Source organism: Tursiops truncatus, chromosome 13 (assembly GCF_011762595.2).
Source record: "Tursiops truncatus isolate mTurTru1 chromosome 13, mTurTru1.mat.Y, whole genome shotgun sequence".
NCBI classification, from domain to species: Eukaryota; Metazoa; Chordata; class Mammalia; order Artiodactyla; family Delphinidae; genus Tursiops; species Tursiops truncatus.
In genome coordinates, this window is record NC_047046.1 from 65,243,661 (window position 1) to 65,266,320 (window position 22,660).

At 43.3% G+C, this 22,660-nt stretch overlaps 1 protein-coding gene across 3 annotated transcripts in view; it reads right to left on the reverse strand.

Moving 5' to 3' along the window:
* The window catches only part of MYO5B (myosin VB), a 382,756-nt gene that overhangs the window by 315,027 nt on the left and 45,069 nt on the right, over window positions 1-22,660 (reverse strand). The window contains exon 1 of one of the 3 annotated variants that reach the window (XM_033837737.2): window positions 22,607-22,636. The exons of the other annotated variants lie outside the window; for them this stretch is intronic. Within the exon in view, the coding sequence (XP_033693628.1) occupies window positions 22,607-22,627 (21 nt within the window). The 5' untranslated portion in view covers window positions 22,628-22,636. Of the gene's footprint in view, window positions 1-22,606; window positions 22,637-22,660 lie in introns of those variants that run through there. 3 annotated transcript variants of the gene reach the window in all.

The window sequence follows — 22,660 nt, forward strand, 5'->3', positions numbered from 1 at the left end:
AAAAAAAAAGTTTTGCTCTATTAACTATTACTGGAAAGAAATTACCTGAGAGAGTCCTCATAATTGATCACAATATATTAATGTTGAAAAAGCAGTATTTTTCAAGCTCCAACCCTCCAACTCCCTGCCTATCACACCCAGGCTTTAGCTACAAGAGACATTTCGCTCCATTCATGCACAACTTGCACCATGAATCTTTGAATATGTCAGTAGGACTATAAGACCGGCAGCCAAAGCCCTATGGGAAATGGTCTCAAACCACATGCAAAATCAGTGTCAATGGAAAAGGAAAAGGTGCTGAGCCCCCAGCCCACCTGCCATCTCCTGTAAACGCCCACCAAATAAGCCTCCTTTCTGACACTGGCCCCAAGCATTGAAACACTGCCATGACACTCAGCACAGTGCTTTGACTGCTAAATCGTCATCATAATTATTACTATTCTTTGATAGAAAGGTAGGCTGAGCAGTGCTTTAAAAGCATTTGTAGCTCCAAAACCCATGGAAGCAACAGGCAATTTCAAAGCATTTAGCTGGATACTGAGATCAGTGCAGAAACCTATTTGTCACCATGACAGGAGGTGATAATGTGACATTTCACAACTTTCAAAACAGCAGGGGAAAACCACCTCCCCTCTATCATTTGTAGCAATGCTGGACTTCCAAACACACTCTCTGCATGAACTATGAATCACTCTAATTATTCAGCAGGCTGAATACCAAACCAACCACAGTCCACAATCAGATCTGTGCCTGAACTTTTTGTGAAGACAACATTTTTAGCTTCTGTACCTGCAGTTTTCCCCACCAGCACCATTTTCCCCAACAAATAATAATTTGCAAAATCCTTTATTGAAAGGGGCTTCTGCGTCCACAGTGGGTACTGGCAAACAACACATTTCCTGTTTTCTCCCCTCCCCTAGCAGGCCAATACCTCCTCTCCACTTTAAGAACAAAATCAAGGACTCAATATTATCCCACAAAATCAAGGAGAGAAAACTATCCCTGAAACCACCATCCACTTTCTGCTTTGAAAGAGTGTCCACTGCTGTCCTTCAAGAATCCTCCAGAAATGTAAGAACAGTGAACATCAGAACATGCTTGGGGGAAAAGAATGTAGTGGCTATGTATCCGAGGCTCAAATCCTGCTTCCGCTACTTCCTAGCTGTGTGACCTTATCCAAGTTACTAAACCTCTCTGGCCTCAATTCTCTGTGATGTTAAATAGAGATAACAGAAACTCCCCTCCTTCCACAGTTGAAAGGACTGAGTATAAGATTAATATATATGTCAGGTTCTGTGATATGATTCACATCATAATGGTTCAATGTCAATTAATAATGCTAATAATTGATAATGCTTTTCCTAGGACTAACAAGCCTGGCTAATAGCAGTCTGCTGTAGGCTGGGGAAGAAAATGAGCATTAATGCTCACGTCACTGTACCCAGTAAGATGCTTATCTCTGCCACATCTCCCCCTTCTTCACCATCTCTCTTCTTGGGACTAGGGCTGCCTGCTCAGATTTGCTCAGTAACAGATTATGAGAGCTGTCATAGAGCAAACGGCAAGAAGAAATAGGCATTAATTTATGTTTAAAAGGAGTTAAGTGGGGGTGTGAAACTCAGGAATTTTAAGTACCTCAGCTAAAACTTGAAGGGCAAGTAAATTCTATAAACACCTTTTAATCCCTTAAAATCATTAACATTTTCTTCCTTCACATCTTTCTCACAGCACCGTGGTTATACCCACAATTGCAACCAGTCACTCAGATGTATTTAAAAGTCTTAACCTAAATCAATTAAGGGTGGTGTTTTCTACGAATTTACAGAGACCCGCGGTCATAGTTATTTTTTAACGAGACTTGAAGAAGACTCTCCAAGACCAGCCTATGCTGCTGAGGACAGAATTAATCCAGGATTTAATTGTTTTCTTCTTGAAAAAGCAAAAACCTCAGCAAGGAGGAGTGAGTTTCAAGTCATTCCTTATTCATGCCCCCTTAAAAGCACTCCAAAATGCACCACGATATCCCAGGCATAAGAAGACACATCAAACCCAAGACAGGCCCAATCTTCTTTCTTTATTCTCCATTTTCTCTATTTGGGGGCTCTGCTCAATTGGACAAAGGTAAAACTAAGCACAAAGAAGATACTACAGACCAAGATCAAAAAGGAGGTCAGGAGAATGCTCACTGCTCTGCGTGACACTAACGTTAGAGTCTCATTTCTAGTCCAAAGTATTGAAAGAACCTGCAACAGCACCAGTCATCACCTCCAGGTATCTGTGAGGAACCAATGGCAAGCTTATGTGTCAGAATCCTCTATAATAACCCATTACGAAATCCGGAAGGGAGAGTGAAGTCCAGTCCATGGTCTGCGATTTTCATCATTTGCCTTTTCAGAAATGTAAATACTTGCTTATCAGGTATTAGAGAGGAGGTTCCCGTTAGTGAAACTAAAACTTCAAAGATCAAGATGACTTCTAAGATCCTGTCCAACACTCAGTGATAACTGAAAAGCACCATCCCCCCCTCACATCCCACACCAGGCCTGCCCCACGCTCCAGAGGGCTCCCCAGGTCTGCACGACGCAGGAGGCCCTCAGAGATGGACAAAGCAGTGCAAGGAACAGCAACCTGCTCTGATCACACCCAGCTGATAACCTGGAATAGTTACTCAAAAGGATGTAAAAATATGCTTGGCTTCAGTAAATCCCCTGATACTACTGCATTTAATCACATTTCCCAAGCTTCACTTACTTTTTAAATAATCATTTATTCCTATTTCTACTTTCTACAGTCACACAAAAGAACCATTCGGGGGATTACAATTCCCACCAACCACTGCCCTGGGAATAAGCGTTCCAGGAGTGCTTGGCAGTGGGGGAAGGAGAGTGGCATCCCTTCGGCACAACTGAGAAAGGGAGGCTGAAAGAAAGGGAAAGGGAAGGAGAGGTGGAAAGAGACGTAGAAGAGACTCAAAGTTCATACGCTGTGGACCTCAGCAATGGAACCCAGAAGGCAGGTGCCAACAACTGTAGAAACTGCCAAGGAATGTACAACCTGCACTGCTCCTCAGAACCTAGAACCAAGGGTAGCTGCATAAACACATAAATCACTCCATCCCTCCCCACGACTGCCCTGGTGTGTTGAAGTCCAGCTCCGATACCCTTTCAGGGTTTCCAGAAATTGGCAACTGCCTGATTTTTCACAGCACAGAGCAGTGCTTCTCCCCCTCTGGCCTTTTCAGAATTACCTGGGGAACGTGGTCAGCAGGAAAGGGCCAGGCCCTGCATGACTCCAGGAGCCCAGGTTCCTGCGTTTACTATTAGCTCTCCAGGTGAGTCTGTCCACATCAGGTTTGAGATCCACCGCCATGGAGCCATAAAAAAAATTTTTTAAACAACAAAAACGCAAGAATCTTCAAGATACATTGTTAAGGGGAAAAAAGCAAGTATATTACAGTGTCTTTAGCTGCCAAACATACAAGAGAAGATGGGGACTGAAGATGAAGGGAGAGGAGTGACATCGGCAAGACAGACGAATAAGATATCCTCTGCTCCTATACCCCCCTCCCTCATCCCAACAACAATCTGGCATCCAACCATCCACAGACAAAACTGCCTTGTGGGAGCTGCGGGGTCCAGCACCATATGCCAAGGGACCTGGGAGAGGCGTCACCCACCCAAGTGTCAGGGAATAAGCCTGCAGACCTCGGTCCCAGCTGTGGACTCTGAAGTGGCCCATGAACTGGCTCTAGCCACCGCTGAAGAACACTGCACAATCACATGCAGATGAGAGCATTCAAGGAAATCCAAAAGTCCAGTGGAGACGTTCTAGCATACCGCTGGAACAACAACAACAACAATCTCCATTTGGACGCTTTGGAGAGGTAAGAGGACCAGTGTGACTTTACTCACATCACCCTCTCCCAAGGCAGCACAGCTCAGTGCCAAGAGAGACAGTCCCAGCAATGATTTCTCCCATGAGATGGGGGGTGAGAGCACGCGCATGAGCATCCAGCTTCCCCCGCTGCTGGGACGATTCCAAAGAGGTTCATTTCTCTCCTGCCCCATTCAGAGTACTAAGTCTAGGAGGCAGGAAGAGACTAGCAGAGCAGCAGACAGGACTCTCAGAGGGCGTTAAAGGGACACAGATCCTACTAACCAGGCTGCAGACGCCACTGAGAAGCCTGCCCACAAGCCGCTGGGGATACCTTGCCCATGGATCTCGCCAACTGGCACACGGGCAGCCCCAGCACTCCAAACTCCCCAGCCATGCACACCCCAACCCCGTGGTCAGCTCCCCTTGCACACTCCTGACGGCAGTGCAAGCAAGCTTTAGTAGATGGCTAGTGAGCCCACTCAAACCCAGCAAGTCTGCAGGCCAGGGCCCGACCACAGACCTGAGCCCTAGGGATGCAGAAAGGAGGCTGTCAGCACCTGTCCCGGAACATTGCAGGATACAAGAAGGCGTATAAGCTTAAGAATTCTGCCACAAGAGGGAGGAAGAAATGTGCAGCACGTGTCTCCAGAGCTCTGAGAGCCCCAAATCCCTAGCAGGGCTGACAGAAGGTGTTTGTCTCCCGAAGTCAGTAAAGACTGAAGGAGGGGGCTTCCCTGGTGGCGCAGTGGTTGGGAGTCCGCCTGCCGATGCAGGGGACACGGGTTCGTGCCCCGGTCCGGGAGGATCCCACATGCCGCAGAGCGGCTGGGCCCGTGAGCCATGGCCGCTGAGCCTGCGCGTCCGGAGCCTGTGCTCCGCCACGGGAGAGGCCACAACGGTGAGAGGCCCGCGGACCGCAAAAAAAAAAAAAGACTGAAGGAGGTAACTACCACCTCAAATGTGAAGACAGCAACTTAAGACCTCAAGGAACATGAAAAATCAAGGAAACATAACACCAAAGGATCACAATAACCTTCCAGTAACCAACCCCAAAGACATGAATCTGCAGTTCACCTGATAAAGAATTCAAAATAGCTATTTCAAGGAAGCTCAATGAGCTACAAGACAACAAGATACAAGAAAGACAATTCAATGATATTAGGAAAACAGGACATGAAAATGAGAAGTTTAACAAAGATAGAAAACATAAAGAAGAAGCAAACAAATTCTGGAACTGCAGAACAGAATGAAATGATAAATGCAATTAAGAGCATAAACAGCTGAATGGATCAAGCAAAAAAATAAATAATCTGTAAAAGTAGAAGAAAAGACCTTGGAAATTATCCAATCAGAGGAGAAGAAATAAAAATGAAGAAGAGTGAAGAAAGCTTATGTGAACTATTGGATGCCATCAGAGAAGCATCCTGGGAAATACTGGAGTCCCAGGAGAAGAGAGGGAGAGGAGGCAGAAAGCTAATTTAAAGGAAAAAGTGGCTGAGAACTTCCCCAAATCTGGAAAGAGATCTGGCCACCCAAGTTCGTGAACCACATACATTCCCAAACAAATTCAACTCAAAAAGATCTTCTCCAAGACATATTATAATAAAAATGTCAAAAATCAAAGACAGAGAATCTTAAAAATAGCCAGAGGGGCTTCCCTGGTGGCGCAGTGGTTGAGAATTTGCCTGCTAATGCAGGGGACACGAGTTCAAGCCCTGGTCTGGGAGGATCCCACATGCCACGGAGCAACTAGGCCCGTGAGCCACAACTACTGAGCCTGCACGTCTGGAGACTGTGCTCCGCGACAAGAGAGGCTGCTGCGATAGTGACAGGCCTGCGCACCACGATCAAGAGTGGCCCCCGCTTGCCACAACTAGAGAAAGCCCTCGCACAGAAATGAAGACCCAACACAGCAAAAATTAATTAATTAATTAATAAACTCCTACTCCCAACATCTTCTTAAAAAAAAAAAAAATAGCCAGAGAAAAGAAGCTTATAACTTACAAGGGAATTCCCAAAAGGGTATCAGAAGATTTCTCAGCAGAAACCTTAAAGGTCAGGAAAGAGTGAGATACTACAAAGTGCTCAAAAGAGAAACTGCCAACCAAAAACACTTTACCTGGCAAGCTTTCCCTCAGAAGTGAAGGAAAGATAAAGATGTTCCCAGACAAAGAGAAACAGAGAGTTCATCACTAGACCTGCCTTACAAGAAATGCTGAAAGGAGTTATTCAAGCAGAAATGAAAAGACACTGATTAGTAACATAAAAACATATGAAACTATACCACACACTGGTAAAGGTAAGTATAGTCAAATTCAGAATACTCTAATACAGTAATTAGGTACTGTGTTGACCACTTAACTCTACTAAAAGAACAGAAGTATTAAAAATAACAATAGCAGGACTGCCCTGGTGGTGGTTAAGAATCTGCCTGCCAATACAAGGGGACACAGGTTCAAGCCCTGGTCTGGGAAGATCCCACATGCCACAGAGCAACTAAGCCCATGTGCCACAACTACTGAAGCCTGCGTGCCTAGAGCCCATGCTCCACAACAAGAGAAGCCACCGCAATGAGAAACCCACGCACCACAATGAAGAGTAGCCCGTACTCGCTGCAACTAGAAAAAGCCCACGTGCAGCAACGAAGACCCAACGCAGCCAAAATAATAATAATAATAATAATGATAGCTGCATTTGCTAATGATGTTCGTTACACACAACATAAAGAGGTAAACTGTGACGTTAAAACAAACGAGTAAAAGGGTAGAGTCTTTGTATGCAGTCGAAGTTAAGTTATCAACACAAAGTAGACTGTTATATCAATAAGATGTTTATATAAGCCTCACGATAACCACAAAGCAAAAACCTACAGTAGATACACAAAAAGGTAAAGAGAAGGGAATCAAAGCATACCAACTATGAAAAATCATCAATTCAAAAAGGAAGGCAGCAAGAAAGGAACAAAGGAATTAAAAAGCGGCCAAAAAAACCCCCCAAAAAACAAAACAGCATTAGCAAATCCTTATCAATATTACTCTAAATGTAAATGGATTAAATTCTCCAATATAAAGGCACTGAGTGCCTGGATGGATTTAAAAGATCTAAATTAAACATATGCTGCCTATAAGAGACTCACTTAGCTTTATGCACACACATACACTCAAAGGGATGGGATGGAAAAAGATATTCCTGCAAGTGGAAACCAAAAGAACAGGGGTAGCTATACTTATATCAGACAAAACAGACTAACGCAAAAGCTGTAACAGGAGATAGAGCTGGTCATTACATAATGATAAAAGGATCAGTTCATCAAAAAAGATATATCATAAACATATATGCACTCAACATCAGAGCACCTAAATATATTAAATACTAACAGATGTGAAGGAAGAAAAAGACAATAAGAAACTTTAACACCTATGTTCAATAATGTATAGATCATCAGGACAGAAAATCTGTAAGGAAATGTTGGACTTGAATTATACTTTAAACCAAATGGACCTAACAGACATAGAGGGAATATTCCAACAGCAGCAGAATACATATTCTTCTCAAGAAAAAATGGAAAATTCTCCAGGACAGATCATATGCTTGCCACAAAACAAGTCTTAGCAAACTTAAGAAGACTGAAATTATACCAAGTGTATTTTTCAAACACAATGGTATATAACTAGAAATAAAAGTAGGAAAATGGGAAAATTAACAAACATGTGGAAAATAAACAACACACTCCTGAACAACCAATGGATGAAAGAAGATATCAAAAGGGAAATCAAACAATGTCTTGAAACAAATGAAAATAGGAAAATACCAAATCTAATGAGCTGAAGCAAAAGCCATTCTAAGAAGGAAGTTTATAGCAATAAACAGCTACATTAAGAAAAAAGAAAGCTCTCAAAAGAACAACCTAAACTTATACCCCAAGGAACTAGAAAAGGAACAACTAAGCCCAGAGTTAGCAGAAGAAAAGATGAGAGCAGAAATAAAATGAAATAGAAAAAAATCAGTGAAACTAAGAGCAGCTTTTTTAAAAAGATAAACAAAATTGGCAAACCTTTAACTAGACTAAGAAAAAAAGAGAAGAAAAAATTAGAAACGAAAGGAGACATTACAACTGATGCCATGGAAATACAAAGGATTTTTATTACACACCAACAAACTGGATAACCTAGAATAAATTCCTAGAAACATATAAATTACCAACATTGAATCATGAAGAAATAGGAATTTTGAACAGACCACTAACTAAGGAGCTTAAAGTAGTAATCAAAAACCTCTCAGGGCTTCCCTGGTGGCACAGTGGTTGAGAGTCCACCTGCCGATGCAGGGGACACGGGTTTGTGCCCCGGTCCACAAAGATACCACATGCCATGGAGCGGCTAGGCCCGTGAGCCATGGCCGCTGAGCCTGTGTATCTGGAGCCTGTGCTCCACAACGGGAGAGGCCACAACAGTGAGAGGCCCGTGTACCGCCAAAAAAAAAAAAAAAAAAATCATCAATAGATGCAGAAAAAGCACTTGACAAAAATACAACCTTTCATCATGAAAACTCTTAACTGACTGGGTATAAAGGGAACACACCTCAATATAATGAAGGCCATATATTGGCAAATGCATAGCTAACCTCATACTCAATGGTGAAAAGTTGGAATCTTTTCCTCTCTAAGATTAGGAATAAGACAAGGGTGCCCACTCTCACCACTCCTATTCAACATAGTTCTGTAAATCCTAGCCAGAAAAAAAAAAAGTTATCGAAATTGTAAAGGAAGAAGTTAAATTGTCTGAGTTTGCAGATGTCATGATCTTATACATAGAAAACCCTAAAAACTCCACCAGAAACTGTTAGAACTAATAAACTAATTCAATAAACTTGGAGGATACAAAATGAGGAAACAGAAATCAATTGTTTCTATACACTAACAATGGACTATCTGAAAGAGAAATTAACAGCCCCATTTGCAATACCATCAGAAACAATACTTAGGAATAAATTTGACCAAGAAGGTGAAAGTTCTGTACACTGAACACTAAGACACTGATGAAAGAAATTGAAGACAACGAATAAATGGAAAGATATCCTGTGTCCTTGGATTGGAAAAATATTGTTAAAATGTTAAAATTCCTTAACTACCTAAAGCAATCTACAGATTAACTGCAACCCCTATCAAAATCCCAATGGCATTTTTCACAGAAACAACAATCCTAAAATTTAGATGGAACCACAAAAGATAGTGAATAGCCAAAGCAATCTTGAAAAGGAAGAACAAAGCTGGGGGGCATGACATACTTGATGTCAAAGTATATTACAAAGCTACAGTAATCAAAATAGTTTGGTACTGGCATAAAAATAGATACATATACCAATGGAACAGAATAAAGAGCCCACAGAATAAAGAGCCCAGAAATAAACCCTCACATATACAGTCAACTAATATTTGACAAGGGAGCCAAAACTACTCAATGGGAAAAGGATAGTCTCTTCAATAAATGGTGGTAGGAAAACTGATAACAAATGAATGAAACTGGACCCCTATCATAACCCACTCATAAAAATTAACTTAAAATGGATTAAAGACCTAAACATAAGACCTGAAACCATAAAAATTCTAGAAGAAAACATGGGGAAGAAGCTTCTTGACATTGGTCTTAGCAACATTATTTTTTGGATATGTACCAAAAGCACAAGCAACAAAAACAAAAATAAGTGGTACTATGTCAAACTAAAAAGTTTCTGCATAAGAAACAGAATGAAAAAGAAACCTATGGAATGGGAGAAAATATTTGCCACCCATTTATCAAATAAGGGGTTAATATCCAAACTATATGAGGAAAACATACAACTTAATAGCAAAAAAAAAATAATAATCCAATTTAGAAATATGTGGAGAACCTGAATAGACATGTTTCCAAAGATGACATACAGATGGCTAACAAGTACATGAAAAGGAACTAATCATCAGGGAAATACAAGTCAAAACCACAATGAGATATCACCTCATACCTGTTAGCATAGCTATTATAAAAAAGACAAGAGACAGGTGTTGGCAAGGATGTGGAGAAAAAGAAATCCTTGTGCACTGTTGGGGGGGAATGTAAACTGGTATAGCCACTATGGAAAATAGTATGGAGGTTCCTCAGAAGATTAAAAATAGAACTATCTTATGACCCAGCAATCCCACTTCTGGTATATATTCAAAGGAAATGAAAACAGGATTTTGAACAGATTATCTCCACTCCCATGTTCATTGACCATTATTCACAATAGCCAAGACATGGAAAGAACCTAAGTATCCACCAAAGGATGCATGGATAAAGATCATGTAGCGTGTGTGTTTATTATTACCATGTACTATTACTTAGCCATGAAAAAGAAGGAAATCCTGCCATTTCTGACAAAATGGATGGACCCTGAAGGCTCAGACAAAGACAAGTACTATATGATATCACCATATGTGGAATCTAAAAATACCAAACTCCTAGAAACAGAATGGTGCTTGCCAGGGGCTGGGGAGTAGGGGAAATGGGGAGATGTTGATCAAAGGGTACAAACTGCCAGTCATAAGATGAATAAGTTCTGGGGATCTAATGTACAGACAACGTGGTGACTATAGTTAACAATACTGTAGTGTATACTTGAAAGTTGGTAAGAGTAGATCCTAAATGCTCTCACCACAGAAAGATGGTAATTATGTGAGGTGATGGAAGTGTTAACTCACCCTACTGTAGTAATCATTTCTCAGCACGTGTATCAAATCACCACATTGTACACTTCAATCTTATACAATGTTAAATGTCAATTACATCTCAATAAAGCTGTGGGGAACATGGGAGAAATAAATATTTTTAAAGGGTAGGGGTAGAGAGATTATATACATGTAATTGCAAACAAATTGATATCTATATAGATAAGAGACATATTTTATCTACATATAAAATATAAAGTAGACATTATACTATATTTTATATATAGATAAGGATATACATATATACATATGTGTGTGTGTGTGTGTGTGTGTATATATATAATCCCCAAGAAATGAGATCCCAGATCCCATCCGTCACCTTCAGAGAAAGGAAATGCCTGACTGGGGATAAAGGTGGAGAGAAACGTATCACCACATTCCTCTTAGTTGCTGGAATCTTGAACTATGTCAATAGATTACCTAACACACCTTTTTGTTGTTTACACTTTAAAGAGGGTTTGGGCCTAGGAGACAAGAAATATAAGCAAAAATAAGTAAAAACAGTGATTTGGGAATAAATAAAAGTAGCAGCCTCGGGGTTGCTGTTCCAGGGTTTCCATGGTCCTCCTCTCGCCTGCCTGGGGCTGCTGCATGGGCTGCAGAAGTCAAGGTGGAGACAACCCAGCTTCCTGCTAAGGGGAATAGTGCCCCGGAAGTTCCTCAAGAAGCCCCTCATATGTTCTCTTCCTGAATTCTGTTTCCCACGTAGACTGTACACTTTTTGCAAGGAAAGACTACGCCTCAGCCACCTGAATATCTCCCTTAATGCCTAGAGTCAGTCAATGCCTCCAGCAGCTTACTCCAGAGCTCTCTTGCATGCGATAGATCATTTAGACACAGACTCTGAGCGCTGGAATTAAGTTCTTAGAAGCTACTATAAAGGCTGCTTTGAATTGTTCTGCCTGATTATAAAGTATGCCTTCCTCCAAGAAGACAACACCCTCCCCTTTTCCTCTTTAGATCTATACACCAACCCAGAAAAACGCAGGGGAACAACGGTCCTCAGGACCAAGTTTCCAGGAAAATTCTGCCCTCATGTTTGTCTTCTGCCTTATATTCCTGAAACCATCTCCCTCTTCTCATTCCCTCTACCCCTTGGCGAGAACAAAACAGCTACCTTTCCTTCGAATTTCACTTTTCTCCTCCCTTCAAGGAAGCCTGCTTGAGGTTGTTCAAGGCACACTAGTTGACAAGTGGGGCCAGAACACAAAGTATAGGAGAAACTAAAAGACAGCAACTGTGTAATGACAACGGGAGAATGGATAACTCAACAATACCAAGAGCTGATCATGTCTGTCTCTGCCACAGTCAAAGCCCCACTTAAAGCTTACTTCACTCCAACTTGTACACACACACACCTTTCTCTCAGCAGACTAGAACCCACTAGGTAAAGGGGCAGGGATTCCCGGCTGCCCCAAAGCCACCTCCCTGGGCTTGACAGTGTTAAAAATTCAGTTTGGCTCAAGCATTCTCAGATAGTAGAGAGAATACGTTTTTGAATTGCTGAGTTGGATAATTTTCTGTTTATTTCTTAAACATAAAGCGGGGATGTTAAAAATAACTTGGATTCCTTACACACCATTAGCCTCACTATTTTAAAAGCAGGCTCTGAAATGTCTAGATCCTATTAGAAACTGCTATGAAATAACTTGGATACCTTGTCCATGGACTTGGGAGGAAATGCTGCACAGCGCTAGGTGCTAAGGACACGTAGCAGGCCTCTGGTGGGTGTTTGTAACGGGACTAAGAGTTTTACAGTATGCCAGCATTTACATTTAAGTGCTTCTCATGTCATCACTTTTCATCCATACAAAAACCCCATAAGCTAGATAACGCTCATTATCATCCTAGGAATCGAGTCACAGTTGAAAGCAGATCTTCAGAGCCCACATTGAAAGGTTCTTCCACAGCATCACATAGCCTCTCATCTGTGACCTTACAAGGTCAGCTGATTCAGGGGCTTCATAGAGAACGAAACTGCTAACTCAGGTGATGCTCCCAAGGTCACACAGCATGTCCATGGAGAAACCCTCCTGTGTTCTTGCCATTTAACTAGAGAAACCATTTCAACTGGAATACACCATTTAGGGGCTAAGAAAGCCTTACACCTGTATTACTATCTATCTGCCTTCAGACTCTGAAAGGACTGCATCAACTAATTTATATTTTTTTGTTTTTTATATCCATGCAAATTAATAAGAAAGAATCAAACGGGGTTGCGATTGTAATTTCCAGGTGGGATACAATTAAACACGAGGTGACAAATAGAAAGCCTGTGAGATGACATTCCCCCCAACCCCACTCTGGGAAGGCCCTTGCTCATTCTTCTCAACCTATTCAAATCTAAATCATACTCCAAGGCTGAGCTCAAAACTGACCTCCAGAAGGCCAGTGTGTATGCATGTGCACATGTGTGTGTGTGTGTGTGCGTGTGCGTGTGTGTGTGTGCAGTGCAGTTCTGAGTGCACCCAGAATAGGCAGGGCAGAGAACGGAAGGAACACAGGCCTTAGAGTCCGAGACAAATTCCAACCCTGCCACTTATGGCTCTTTGGGAAATTAATATCCTCCTGTTTCAGTTCTCTCAAATGTAAATGAGGAGAAAACTTCCTACCTTGGAGGACTAGAGCAAAGATCAAAGGAGATAAAGGTTTAAGGCCCCTGGTACAGTGCCTGGCAATTGGTGTTTAATTAGCTCCATGAACCATCCCCAAACTACCCAAGTCCACAACGATCTCTCCATCTTCAATTGCCAAAACATTCAGAGGCCTTGTTGTAGGCATTCATGTATTACAGCAATTGGTATCAACAGTTTATCTGCCCAGAAAGATAAAACACTCTGAGGGGGTGGTGAGGAGCCGGGAGGAAGGCTAATGCTTACCTTTGTATCCCTCACAGCCTCTTGTAGGATGCTCTTTATAATAGAGGCTCCGATATTTTGGAATGAGCTAATTCAAGGGAAAACAAGTTTCAAGCAATTACAAAAAGAACAGTGGTCACAAGGCAGTTTATCTACCAGTCAAAGATTTTGAAGATATACATACCATTGCACTCCCAGTGCCTCTGGAGGGTCCTCAGTCTTATCCACCAAAAGGGGAAATCCACACTCACATTTTCAATAAACATTCCTCAGCATGCTGTATGCCAGCACTGTGCAAGGCCCTAGGAGACCCAAAGATGACTGGGAAATAGGACGAACCTTCAGAGCCGCCTTGGCATAACAGAATGACATCTACCAAAGGTCACACAAAAAGTAAAGAAGCATAGACAACGTCCTGTTCTTCCAAACTCCACCTGTTCTCTCAGCTGGAAATGAGGAAGTTGGATAGATTGTCTCCAAGGTCTAGTGCAGCTCTGTCCACTTGTCTATTAATAAATTGCCTCTGGAGACGTGTGTCAAAAGTACACATGTATATTTCTACACGTAACTTAGTACTACATCGGTGTTAGAAGGAATATTTTCCATGATGAGCTGAATTAACTGTCATTTATTGCCACAACAGAGATGTCAGGATTCAGCACTCTTTCCTGCCATCTTTCTCACCCAGGAAACGAACTGTTCATGGCAAGAAGCTATGGAGAGAAAGGGAACACGTAAAGTAAACCCAGTGGGGACAGGAGAGGCAGCAAATGGGAGTCGTGCTGCTGGGAGCAGGACCAGAGACTGCAGAGGAGCGGGCAGTTCAGGAGAAGACTAAATTAAAGAACAGCACAGGAATAGAATGCTAAATTATTCTGGTTCCATTTAGAAGAAGGATAAAAGGCCCAGCCTGCCCTCATTAGACCCTGAAGGAATCTCATCTAAACCACACTGAAACATTGGGTTTTTTGGACAAATCCTGAATCATCAAGAAAATAAGGTGAAATTATGCTCAATAAACTCTATTTGATAAATCCTCCCAAAATAAAGTTTATGAAGCACCTTGATGCCTCAGTAAACTCTTAGTTGCCCATAAAATGAAGAAACTATTACTCTATTTCCTGATGGTTCAGAGGAAAAGTTTCCCTGTATTTGTTCTAATTTGTTTAAATACCAAAGGCCAGCCATTCTCCCTCGGAAAGATGAACATTCAAAGACCTGGGATATCAGTTCTGAGAAGTGAGGGGCCTTGTGCTACCAGGCCCATGACAATGGCCAGCCCAGGGTGGATCCACAGCTCTCTCACCCTCAACAAGTACCTTTTATTTCCATTTTGCTAGGACCCTGTTCTCAACCAATAAACGAGCTAAGTTAATGCATGCTTATAAATTCCTGGTTACCCTTCCCAAATAACTTATTTATAATAATGTAAAAATGCTTAGCTAATTTGAGGAACTCTCAGCAGCATTTTGGGCAGACCAGAGTACAGGAAATATTTAGGTCCATGGGCCTTTGGAAAGCCTGTTCTCAAAATCCCTGTTCCTGTCCTCTGATTCTTCTGCTTGGAGACAAGGCTAGTTCCAAGGATGTTCGGTGTACAGAGGGATCCACAGGGTTGTAGCCAGGACCCTCTCCCAGCTTCACACAGTGCATGAAGATGACTCAGCCATTGTATAAAGGGGGCTCATATGGGGCCAGAAAAAAAAATCCATTGGTTTGGGCCCTAGCAGATCAAGACTCTTTCCCCCGGTTCCCCAGAAATGACCCATGAACATCAAACTATGATTTCCAGCTTAACCTGGCATTTTTAGAATTGGCTTTCTTCACTGTCGTGATCTAAATGCAGCCAAGTTACAGACTGTCAATGGAAAAGATTGCAGGTGAGTGACAGAAGTTCCTTAAGAACAGTGGTCCCAGCATTCCGGAAACCATACCACTGGCAAGACGCAAGTAACAAGGGCCTTGGATTTAAGCGAGGATCCATGCTAGTCCCATCTATGCCGTGTCTTCACTCTTTCCTGAGAAGATGCAGCCCAATAGCTCCAAGGCAAAGCCAAGGCGATTCCAGCACAACTTGACCTGACACTGCTCCCTTTCACCTCCACTGCTCCCAGCCCGCCAGAGACTTGACCCACTCTCTTCACAGCTCCTGAAACTACATACATAAACAAATCTACAGAAATGTATTATACAGATTTAATAAATAAGAATCAATTTAATAAATTAAACATATATCGTAGTTGATGGGAGTCAATTCTTTTCTGCTGAGAAGGATCATTCAGAAAGTTCCAGTTTTTTTTTTACAGTTAAAACCACCCTAGGGAAAAAGAGTAAAAAACCAATCAGCTGAACTACAAAGAAAATGGCATCAACTTAGATTACTGGATGTATAATTTTACACTCCTATTATCTGCTATGTGTGACATTTAGGTTCACTATAACTGTTAAGAGACCCCAAAATTTCACATTTGGTTCTAGATTGAAGATTTAAAATGACTTCATTCTGCTTTCTCTAGGCTATCTTTATTAGTTACCATTTTGGGAAAATGAGTGACTGCTTACTATTTGCAAGATGCCCAAGGAAAGCAACACATTTATCTTCTTTTTAAAACAAAAAGGTAGGAACGCTTTCCAAACACAGGGCTAAGGGGATGAACAGAGTAGAAAACTGAAGTGATGCCTCATGCACAGGAACTAATTTTTAATTGACAAGAGTTATCCAGTCATTGGGTCTGTTAGGCAACATAGAGGCAAATTATTTCCCATATGAAGCCGTTCCACAGTCAGAGGGACTGGAGTGGTAAGTGTGCCTATTGTCACACCCGCTATAGGACGGAAATCCTCCAAGACCACAGAAAATTCTCAGTCCTTCCTTTCTGAGATTTGCGATCAAAACAGCAGACAGCCTTCAAAGGAATGGAAACCGATTCTTTCCAGTCAGCAGAGAGGTAGAAATAGGACCTAATGAACTCCTGAAGAGTCATGAAGCAAAGGGGACAGTGCCAAGAATTAGGGCCAACTGTCCCGTCGGAGGGCACACAGTCCACATGATCAGCCTCACTTCCAACACCAACTGCAAATTCAGAGATCCTCAGATTCAAGAACTCAGTAGGAGTCACTGAAAGCTGCTGTCCTCACTGTTATGATTTATTACAGGGAAAGATACAGACAAAATCAGCCGAAGGAAGAGACATGTGGGGCAGAGTCGGAGAAATACCAACTGCATTCCATTCCTGGCATTGACGTGTGACAATATACACAGAACACTGTCAACCGGGGAAGGCCACCCAAGCCCTGGCGTTCAGAGTTTTTACTGGGGCTCATTATGGAGGCATGATTGACTGCTGTGAAACAATAAAGACATATATTGGTTTCTGCCACCAGTTCCTAATATCTGGTCTTTGGCCCTGGTTCCTGACACAGAGCTCCTCCTAAACCCCTTAGAATTTCCTGAGTGATAGGACCACCTTTTGTTTTAACGAGGTAACTCTTAGTGGGCTCCTGTATGGGGGCTGGTGAGCAGAAAGACCAAGCCATAATTGGAAGCTTGGAACTTTCAGCGCCATCTCCTATGCTCCAGAGAGAGAGGGGGGCTGGAAATTGAGCTTTGCCTACACGACAAAACCTTGATAAAAATCCCTAAAGCACAGAGTTCAAAGAGCTTCTGGGCTGATGGACACATCCATGTGCCAGGAGGGTGAAGTACCCCAACTCCGCAAGGACAGAAGCTCCTGTACTCGGGACCCTCCTGGATCTCACTCTATATATCGCTTCATCAGGCTGTTCATCTGTATCCTTTACTATATCCTCTATGATACACCAGGACCTGTGTTTCCCTGAGTTCTATGAGCCCTTCTAGCAAACTATCAAACCCAGCGAGGGAGTCGTGGGTAATCTGATTTTCAGCCGTTTGGTCAGAAGCACAGCTCACAACCTAGCACTGGAGACTGGCGTCTGAAGTGGAGGCAGCCGTGTGGGACTGAGCCCTTAACCTGTGGGATCTGAGGCCAACTCCAGGTAGACAGTGTCAGACTTGAATTTAATTGCTGGACACCCAGCTGGTGTCTGAGATTTGGTCAGTGTGGGGAAAAAACCTACACATCTGGTGTCAAATGTGCTGCGTGTGTAGTGGTTATGTGAAAGTAAAGGAAAACAGGGTGTCTTCCCCAGACAACTGCCTGTGAGGCTGATCTCCAGCCACGCTGGGCATGGCTCAAAGTACCCCCCCAAATCGTTCTTGATCTTTCTGGCATGGCCACGCCCCATCCTAAGATGTGGCCAGCTTCCACCCAAAATCATACTGGTGTTTCTGGAATATCCAGCCCCCTACCCCTGAATCACATTGTTTGACCATGACAAAAGCCAGACCTGGGCTTCCCTGGTGGCGCAGTGGTTGAGAGTGATGCAGGGGACACGGGTTCGTGCCCCGGTCCGGGAAGATCCCACATGCCGCGGAGCGGCTGGGCCCGTGAGCCATGGCCGCTGAGCCTGCGCGTCCGGAGACTGTGCTCCGCAACGGGAGAGGCCACAACAGTGAGAGGCCTGCGGACCACAAAAAAAAAAAAAAAAAAAAGCCAGACCTGTTTGTGGGCAAGGTTAAATTTGTTCACATGCAGAGGGGAAATGGCCCACTGTCATTTCAGGCATAAAGTCAGATATACTGACCCATTATCACAGAGCGAAGAAACCAGTCAGCCTCCTAGATTTGAAGCCAGCCACTGTTCCCTACCACACCTCTCTTTAAAAGGGGGTAAAGAGCAAGGCAGTGACAATGAGTTGGAAGCTAAAAAAAAAAAAGAAGGAAGGAAGGGAGGGAGGAAAGATGGGAGGGAGGAAAAAGAACTCCGCATACCATTTCTTCGTTAAAATGATAGTTTCTCCGTGGGAAATCCATTTTACTTCCAGCACCAACAGGACTTAGTTTGCTCTGGACTCCACCGAGTAGTCTGCCAGCTACCTATGGGGAAGCTAACCTGGAAGCCTGCTAGCTCATCTAACACATCCGTCAGAATAAACTCGGCTCTGCCGTGGTCACACACCACCCAAAGTCGCACTGGCGCACAGCAGACATCTGCTTCCTGCTCCTGCTCTGTGTTCATCACGGGTTGGCTGGGGATTCTGATCTACATCAGCCTCCTTCTGGAATTCAGGCCGATGGAGCACCTGCCTGGCACAGCGCTGGTTACCATGGCAGAGGGGACAAAAAGGGACTGGCAAAGTGTGCCACCTGAAATGTCACAAGTTACTTCCATTCACGTTTTCTTGCCCAAACCAAGCCCTACAGTCATGCCCAAGTTCACCTGGGTGAGGAAGTACAATTCTACCAGGTGGTCAGAAGGGGAGGAAGACCAGATATTAGTGAACAAGCCAAACTCTGCTACATCCATTTCCCAACCAAAGAAGCAATGTCTCCATCCAAGTCTCTGACAGGATGAAGGGGTTCTGAGTGGGAATTTGGGAGTCTATGTTATTTGTTTGGGGTTTGTGCTCAAACCAAGGAATAGGGGGTGTTTTCTACTGAGTTCAAAGGGTAAGGTGGAACAGCTGCAGAAATAAATGTTTTGGTTTCACATGTCCACCTTGCTTTGCAATGTCAGTGCCAGATGTCCAAAGGCCTCATCACAGGAGGTTACTAGTCCCTTGCCTCCAAAAGGCTATTCCAACATAAGTCAACACAATGGCTAGAGCTGTACCAAGAGCTTAAGTGGTAACTTGAGTCTAACACAGTCAGTAACAAGATACCCTCAACTTCGCCTTAATCTGCAAATCCAAGTGTACTGATTTACCATGTGAAAGAACATCATCATTTTAGTTGTAAGAAATGACAGTGAAGACAAGCGCCAGAAGACATGTGTTAGGTAAGTGTCTCTTTTCAAGAATGAAAAAAAGATGAATCACAGAAACTCCTGATAACTTACCAACTCAGTTCAGTATGAGCTAAACTAAAACCCCATCACTTCTTCACACAGACTTCAGTCCAGCCGAGGGGAATTTAGTACCTGCATGATGGAACTGCTGTAACCTAAATGAAGCGCTTAACATTTCTATTAAGTTTGATGTTGCTTGTTCCAATCCATCAAGGTAAAAGCAGCTAGCCCTGAGCACTACACACTAAGAACCAACTATACATAAAGAAGATCACTGGCAAACTAGCGAGTACTCACAGGAGGGAGAGGGTAGTGAAGGTCTGTTAAGTGAATAACAGTGGAGGGGACTGGACAGGTTTATAGCTTGGAGGGGCCTTGGGAAGGTTGTTTTCTGTCTTGAAAACACCTGAAGAGCCGTTGTATAGAATACGATAGGTGTTCTCCCTAACTCAGGCGGGCAGGAGTGGCCTCATAGGTGGGATTCAGGAGGAAGCATCGGCTACTGAGACAAGAACCACTTGTGGCAGTGTGAGCATTCCACGGGCTCAGAACCACAGCCTTCTACAGTACCTGGCTGGAAGCAGCCCCAGGAAGGGGAGTTGGAGCGGTTGACCCATTTGGGGGTAAGGATTCTACATGACTAGTTACATCAGTATTCATCTGGATACACGAAGGCTAGGAATAAGAATGAAAAAATTCTGAAACGTTAGCACCAGGTCCAGAAAATCCCTGAAGGTCTCCTTGGAGGGTATCTTAAAGCACAAACAGCAAGAGCCTTTTCTGAAAGGTGCCATGGGAAGGACACAAGGTAAAGTCAAAACATAATGTGCAAAGAGGAAAGACAGTGTGCAGCCCTGGCCTACTGTTTGCTACGCGTGCGCCTAGAGCCCTCAGGTGATCTGCTCAGCACCTTCTGCCCTGTCGCTGCTCCCACAAGAGTCTGACCTGGGGCTGAGCACACAGTAGGCATTTAGGAAACAATCCTCCAGTCAGACAATATTATCACCCTCTCACCCAAACGGAAGCTGACAAGAGGCACAGCTGTGACGGGAATGTGGGCCTTTATGACATTCATTCACGTTTCACTCTCCCATCCAGAAACGCGACTTGAATGGAAAATATGGCAGAGGTTTCTGGAAGATGCTCTGCATGAGCTACATACGTGCAGAACGGTAGCAAATAAACCTGGAAACAACACTCAAGAGAACTGAGGGGAAGAAAAATGGATTCCTCAGTGACACATAAGCACGGCCTAGGACGAAGGGAGATGCTGGTATCCCAACCCAGTGAAACACTAGGTTAGATAACCGACAAGGGTCCACAAGAAGAAGCACGTGGATTATACATTCTTACAGCTCTTTGCCACACCTAGAAAGGACCTAAGAGATGCACACGGTTCATCCAAACACACCCCACACACATCCGCCAGGCCTTCAGAGGACAACATGCACGGGCTGGTTGAGTCCACGTGCCAGTAAAGATTCCGGCAGCAGGACCCAAGCCCACAGGCCCTCAAATCCCTCAGTGTCGAGGACACATCAGGGCTTGATACTTACTTTCAACAGATCTATCAGTTACCTTAAAATAGGGAACTCCAGGAGAGGTCGCAATTAAGTACCTCCCGCAGGAGAAAGTTTCTGCGGAATTTTCACGTCTTTCTCAGCACAGAGGGAAGTTGAAGCTCCTGCCAGGATGCAAATCTTAGAATGACTACAAAGTGACCTACTTTCAGGTGTCTTTAAAGGTTTTAAGAGCAGCAATCCCCTAGGATCATCCCCAAAAGTGAGGTATTTAAATTAAAAATGTTGATGGAAAGAGCTTGCGAAATGTATTTCATTTGTCGTAAAAAGTGTATTTTTCCATTTGTTTAAAAACTGTATTCTAACAACAACAAAATCTCTAAAAAGATTATCCAACCAGCCTTAACCAAAGTCATAAGAGGTTGGAATTTAACTTAACAGTGGCAGTCCCAGCAAAAAAGATTTCTGCAAACAAAGAAAAAATGTCATTTGAAGGATACTAAGGCATATCAGGGGGGAAAAAAATGAATGGTTTTCCACTATGGTGGTGTTTTAAAAACTCAAAAGCCGTTCTAATTAAACCTTCAGACTTGTTACACCATTGGTCTTCACTGGTGCCTGTGACATTGATGGAAGAAACCATTTACCAAAAACCGACACACTTCAAAACACTTCCTGCATGGCTCTTCACATTTTTTTTTTTAACTTTTTCTTTGCTTTTTAAATTAAAGGAGCAGCCGTTCCCGGTATACAAATTACCATACCACTTCCCTAGAAGGTAGAAAAGGTGATGTAAGACAGTAGCTCAAATAATGATTTATTGACGGCAAATTACATGGTATGCGGTCTTTTTTCAATATACTTTCATGCTCAACCTTCACTCGGTCTAACCTATAGCAGGTAGATGGGCCAGCTATCTTGAAATATTTGTGCCAGACACAATATTAGAGATCTTGGTCCAAGCTTCTCATTTTAGATATGGAAAAACCAAAGCCCAGACAGATGAAGTCACCTGCGCAAGGTCACACGGCCCGTGAATGGCATAGTCTTATTGGCCAAGAAGAAGGACTCCTCTGGAAAGCCCTTTTCTTATAGGGGATACAGATGGCTAGAGACAAGCAAACCTGGGGCCTGCCCTCGGGTGACCTCGCTGCCTCTGGAGACCTCCTGCGTGAACCCGCTTCAGTTCAGTGCAGCCAGGAGCCCGGGCTCGCCTGGCAACCTCAGTGAACCGTGCACCACAACACAAACAGCAGGTAGGAAGGAGCCAGGCGGTGAAGCGGAGTGCAGGGCTACGCTCCCCACCCTGCGTCCACATGTGTTCGGTGAGGAAGCACAAACACCACCAAGTCATCTAGATGTTGCTGTTTTGGATAACACTTACAATTCTGTACTTTCACCAAGGGCTGTTAAATCTGAATTAACTCAGCCATGAGACTCAACCTGTATTTTTATGGGATCTCTCTAAATGTTTTTCTGCATGACTCATAGATTCTTAGAACTGAAGGGGATGTTATAAAAGTCAAATCCATCTGGATAAAAATAAAAAGCACACATATTTAGGTTTGTTTAGGCACAGAAAACAGCTGGAAGGATATAGGACAAAATGTCTTCTGTAGCTACTTCTGGGGAGGGTATAAGGTGGGAAAGGGAAGGGGCAGACTTTTTACTTCATATGATTCCGTGCTTTTGTTTTTCCACAAGAGTGTGATCTGCTCCCCTCCGTCAGCCCCCCGCACTTACTTGTCCTCCCTCCATCAGCATTTCACAGGGTTCCACTGGGGGCCGCCATCTTAT